General features: G+C 44.7%; 1 protein-coding gene across 4 annotated transcripts in view; it reads left to right on the forward strand.

The window, feature by feature from the left end:
* SMG7 (SMG7 nonsense mediated mRNA decay factor) overlaps window positions 1-5,882 on the forward strand; it is a 30,969-nt gene that overhangs the window by 17,832 nt on the left and 7,255 nt on the right. For all 4 annotated transcript variants that reach the window (XM_009578767.1, XM_009578764.1, XM_009578765.1 and 1 more), the window contains exons 14-16: window positions 2,920-3,064; window positions 4,300-4,688; window positions 5,444-5,809. In XM_009578767.1, coding sequence (XP_009577062.1) covers window positions 2,920-3,064; window positions 4,300-4,688; window positions 5,444-5,809 — 900 coding nt within the window. The remainder of the gene's footprint in view (window positions 1-2,919; window positions 3,065-4,299; window positions 4,689-5,443; window positions 5,810-5,882) is intronic.

A 5,882-nucleotide genomic window follows, 5' to 3' on the forward strand; every position in this document is an offset into this window, starting at 1 on the left:
GTGTCAGTTCTTCACTGTTCTTGCAAGTGGAAATTATTTCCTAATGCACTTCATCTCCCTTGCCTCTGTGTAAGCCTATTACTACTGCCCAGGACAGGTCTGCAGAGTAACTTAAGTCTTCCTCTTTGCAACTGCTCTGAAGGCCTGTGTAATTGAGGTCTTGTTTTCCCTAGGCTAGACAAACCAGCTCTTTCAGTCTTTCCGGCTTGTGGTGTTAGGACCCTTGGATCATTCTTCTTGCTCTCCTCGTGATTATTTGCTGTTAAACATCATCGTTATGAAATGGAAGGTCTGAACTGGCCAGTGTTATGCAGTTGGTTTTGCAGGGGGTCCTACCAAGGGGGGTAAAGGGAAGTAGCCTACAGAAACCATGTGGCAATCGTTCATGAGTCACTGAACAAGAGTCTGGTATCTGAAAAACAACTTAGGTAGGTGAGTTAGAATAGCAGGTTTCTTACTTATTTGTTGAACGAGTCTGGAATGTGGTTGCAGACCTGAGCACAACTCCCAGTTTCAATGTTCGTGCCCCTGTCTTGCAAAATAAGGACTTGAGGCCGATAAAACCCACCAGATCTTCTGAGAAGTATGTGTAGTTTTTTGGATAGGGAAGATATTTTAATTCTAACCCAGCTGATTTATCAGAGATTTGCTTGCCTTAGTCTTAAGAGATAACAAACCCAGGAACAACTTACTTCAAACCCAGCTGTGAAGGAATCTGTTCTGATGTGGCTGGTCACTCTTCATCTCTTGTTGAACAGAAATTAATTTTGACTTTTTAGTTAGTCAGCTGTATTTGTTATGGCAACTATTACAATGAAATGCCTTCTGTTTTATATAGTTTGGTGGTCTTATTTATCCAGACCTACTCCAGAAGATGGGGAAGGTTTGCTTCCCCCCGACTGAGGAGAAACCAGTTTTGCACCAACTCGTGGTCTGTTAGCTCTCTGCTTTGGCCTTCCTTGATATTTCAGGCTTTTATTATCATCTCCATAGCTCATTGCCTTCCAAAGCCTAAATGCTGCAAATGTTGCAGCTCCTACTTAGCAAAAATGTTAAGAATGTTATACAAAAGCAATTAGTCCTGTTTCGCAGATAAGTGGAAAACTTCTACGCTCAGACAGATCATGAAAGTGTGGCGTAAGTTGAATCTCTGCTCTTTAGGGAAAATAACGCTAGGTGCCGAGAAGGTTGCATGCAGATTTGCTCAAGGTGTAACGTACTCTTAAGAGGCCACTGTGATGAAATGGTGCTTCTCTCATGCACCATGTAGGAACCCTCAGGACCACTGGGGGAATAAATATTTTGTAGTATTGACACCTCAGAGGTGAGGTCAAGTAGCAGCAGGGAAGCAACTGAAATTTGGCTGTCTTGATTCATCAATTTTAGTTATTTAGCTTTTAAAAGTTAACTATAAATCATGGGGGGTCTATAAAGTTAACTATGAATCACGGGGGTCTTTTGGAAGCTGCCTTTGGAAATGTGTTATAGCAGCTTTGAGTTTATGATGGACTCGAGCTCATGTTTCGAAATCCCACAGCAGGAAGAATGTCTTTGAATTCTCCAAGAATGCATAGCTCTCAGTATGGGTTATAAAAATGTTTGGCTCATTGTGGAGAAAAAAGGGACAGCACGATGTAAGTTGAGTATACAGAATGTGATGAAGGGCGAAGGTGGGCAGTGAATAAATGCGGCATGAGCAAGGGCTGCATCATTCATGGCGCTTAACATCAGCCAGAACCTTGAGGTGGAGTTGCCTCCTGACTTCTTCTAGCGGGAGATCAAAAATACACCCAAACCTCCCAGTCTTACAATCTGCTTTTTTAATTAAACACAAAAAATAAACTACACTCCCATAATTTCTAAATGGGGAAATTCAGAATTACTTGGAAAAGAACGTGAGAAAACATTTGAATGCATCTACCCCTTTACTACTGTATTTTGGCAGAAAAGACCTGCCCTCTAACTCCTTTCAACTCAGCAGCACTAAACGTTGAAATAAACCCCATACAGTTTTCGTTTGTTTGGTTTGGATTTTTTTAATTTGGTCCCTGATAAAACCCTTTCCTTCAATCACCTTTGAGGCTTGGCGTCAGGTCTGCTCCTGGGCCCTTTCTGTATTGCCCGGGTTCCTTGCTTGCTGTCTTTTTCCTGCCTGCTCCATCTTGCATTCCAGGCAGTTCTGCCGAGCTGAACAGAAAGGGAAAGTAGTCTTCCCCTCTGTCTTCCTCTCCAGGAAGACCCAGACTGCAGCAGACTCAGAATCAGGTAAACATTACATTACATTCTTCTCTCTGCCTTTAACTGGTGCAGCTCTTTTAACAGAACATACAGCAGTTACACAGTAAACTGAAAGAGGTTAAGCACTTCTGCTATTTGTCTTGTATGCTCTCGGGCAAAGGAATTCCATAGTATGCTGGAGTTTGTGCATATACATCACCATATGGATTAGGCTGAAAGAGTTCCCTAGGAAGAACGTGGTAGCGTTTGTTTTTTAAGGTGCTGCAGGTAAGTAGCATGCGTTAGGTTGAAGCAGTGCCCTAGGAGAAGCATAATAGCATCTGCACTTTTTTCCTTGTTTTTAAGGCACTGCAGGTGAGCAGCGTGGTAAGTTCTTTGTATGGTCTGAGGATATTATGATGTCCGCTTCCCACTCTCTCGCTAGAGAAGGAGCCAGTTGCAGTCTTCTGGGTATCCTTAGAGTGCTTTTGTGAGGAAAGGAGTGCCTGAGGACTGGCAGGGTAACCTGCCTGAGGTCAGTGAGGAGGGAACTGGGTTCCTGTGTTCCAAACCTCTGCCAATTACTTAGGAAAAAGAAAATAATCTCTCAGACAACCTGGGAGTTCATTCTTTGGCTTGAGACATGATGTGGGTAATTACAGGAAAAGTTATCTAATTTCTTCTTACTTTCTTTTGCATTAGGTGAAATCCCAGACGGAGATGAGGAAGACTCCGGTGTCTGAAGCCAGGAAAACACCTGTAACTCAGACTCCAAGTCAGGCCAGCAGTTCCCAGTTCATCCCCATTCATCACCCAGGAGCCTTCCCTCCCCTTCCTAGCCGGCCAGGTAATTTGCATCGTTCTTTTGAAGTGTAATTTACTGTTGACTGCAAAGAAAATCCTGTAGTAGTGGTTGTTACAGCCTCTGAAGGTAGGAGCTGTTTTAATGAACATGCATTCTCACGTTGAGAATCTTACAAAGTGGTAAAGAAGGGGCAGTGCAGAACTGAAACGAGATAAATAAGATTCCTTATGCTTTGGAATTAAGGTCTGTCATGAAATCTGCCACCTTCCTTCTTGGTTAGTGGTGCGAGATCAAGGAACTTCACAATAGGCTGTTTCTGTAGTTAGTCAAAACATGACAAAGTCTTCTGCTAGGTCAGGAGGAAGCATTCTCTGTGCATAGGACTCCATTACAAAAGATCAATCACACTGCTTTCTTCTTTAAAGCACAGTTTCTTTTGTAGTGGCGCTCATGTTTCAGCCTGTAATTTGTGTGGTCGTCTTTGCTGTTGTTGCCGCATTGCGTGTTCCCATTTTGTTGTGGAGTGTTCCTGTCATACCTTGCTGTCCATGTTTGCTCACAAAATAGCTGGAAGCTGTATCTTCCCTGCAGCTATTATGTGTAGTTGCTCAATATAAGACAGAGAGACATCTTCCCTGTCCCAAAGTCAGCATAACATCTGGCCTGAGAGACAAAGAATTAAAGCTTGCCTTCCAAACCTGGCTTTTCAGTGTGAACTACAGGAAAGGAATTGATCTTGCGGATATGAGGATTTGTTTGCTTACCATCTGTCTCTTTATCTAAATTAATCCAGAGACTGCTGATCCTTTGGGAGGAGGCAGTAGACTTATTGATTGCTTCTGTCCATTGCTCCAGAAGTTTAGTCCCTGAAAATGTGTGTGTTTGAGGGGAGGGACCTTAGGGGTTAAAGCGTCAAAACCCCCAGAATAGCGAAGGAAAAAGGTGGTGAGGAAAAAAAAGCAGGGAGACTGAGATGTGTGGAGGGGGAACCTATGACTCTCCCAGATGCTGTCCTGGCTGACTGTTACCAGTGCCTGGAATATTGCAAGAAAACTCAAGAACAAACTCTGAATCCCCCTGTGATCACAGCCGTGTACGTGCAAAAGTGAGAAAGGACATTACAATGCACGTATGCAAACTGTACTTAGTGTTTCCTGTCCTCGTGGTCTAAATGAGCAAAATAGGAAGGAAAGAAAAAAAAACACACTAAGTGTTTTCTGGAGAGAGCTACCTGCTCTGCTAAATTGTGATTAAAGGTGCGTTTTTATCTCTTCCAGGGTTTCCACCTCCAACCTACGTTGTCCCCCCTCCTGTGGCTTTCTCCATGAGCACGGGGTACACCTTTCCCGGTGGTGTTTCTGTCCCAGGAACCTTCCTCCAGCCCACAGCTCACTCGCCTGCAGGAAACCAGGTGCAAGGTGGGAAACAGTCCCACATTCCTTACAGCCAGCAACGGCCCTCTGGACCAGGGCCAATGACCCAGGGACCTCAGCAAACGCCACCTCCTTCCCAGCAACCCCTCTCATCTTTACCAGCTCAGGCAACAGCACAGTCCGCAAGCCAGTTACAGGTCCAAGCTCTGGCCCAGCAACAGCAGCAACAGTCCCCTACGAAAGCTGTGCAGGGCCTGGGGAAGAGCCCACCGCACCACTCCGGATTCCAGCAGGTAAACTTGACTAATGGGATGTGCTAAGCTTCGTTTAAAAATAAATGGCAACATTCAAGACTTACGTTCCTGGATTACCTTTTAAAAACTGTCGTTAAAGACCTTAATGTGGAATTTTGATCTGTGAACTTCTGGGCAAATTTGAAAAAGAGCTGAAGTTTAGTGGGTGTGAACGTACGATTCTGTAGCTGAGAGGAAGGTATCTACTGGAATGGGAAGGTGGTCATCTGTTTTCTCTGTGTTTCTGTTCATAGACAAGGTGTGAAGGTGATGTTTCTGATCAGGTATTTCTGTCTTAGGCCTTTCTAGTTTTCTTACGTGCGTAATGAGGACTGAGTCTGAATCTTCACCCGCACTCTCCTTTTGGCTAACTGGGTTGCAGTGTCAGTTCCCTCACAGCTCTTAGATTTATGCTCACGTCGTGCTGGAGAAAAATCTCCCTCTGGCATGTCTGAACTCGATGGTGAGACCCTCCTGGTGTTCTGGGCAACAAAATGCTGGCTCAGTACCTTAGTGAAGGTGTTTATAAGGTACTGGACTAGAGCAAGGATTATACTTGGCTGTTGGCGTAAAACTTGACTAGGGAGTATTAGAGGCCTATCAAGACTGTGCGTTTTGGTGAATAACATAGCAAATCAGAATGTTTGTGGAATGTCTCTCACAAGTGAGCCAGACTGACAGTTTGAATGGAGTTAGGCATTCAGTTAACATTAGTTGTTCCTACCCGCTGGTGAAATCATGCATCTCTGCCTCAGTATCCACAGACAGACTCGTCAAAGCAGCTCTGGAACCCGCCTCAAGTCCAAGGCTCCCTGGGGAAGATCATGCCCGTAAAGCAGTCCTACTACCTGCAGGCCCAGGACCCTCTAAAATTATTTGAACAGTCATTACAGCCTCCCGTGATGCAACAGCAACCTCTGGAGAAAAAAATGAAGCCTTTCCCAATGGAGCCATATAACCAGAACCCCTCAGAAGTCAAGGTGCCAGAATATTACTGGGACTCTTCCTATGGCATGGCTGACAATAGGGTGATGGCACAGCAGTCTAACATGGACCGCAGGGGAAAACGGCAAGGAGTCTTCCGCCCAGAGCAGGATGCTGTCTCCAGGATGACCTTTGAGGTAAAGATCCATGCTGTAAGTGGTGAAAACCAATGAGGCTCTGATATTCCTGACAACTCTAGGAGTTTCCCTG

This window comes from Fulmarus glacialis, unplaced genomic scaffold (assembly GCF_000690835.1).
Source record: "Fulmarus glacialis isolate BGI_N327 unplaced genomic scaffold, ASM69083v1 scaffold11655, whole genome shotgun sequence".
NCBI classification, from domain to species: Eukaryota; Metazoa; Chordata; class Aves; order Procellariiformes; family Procellariidae; genus Fulmarus; species Fulmarus glacialis.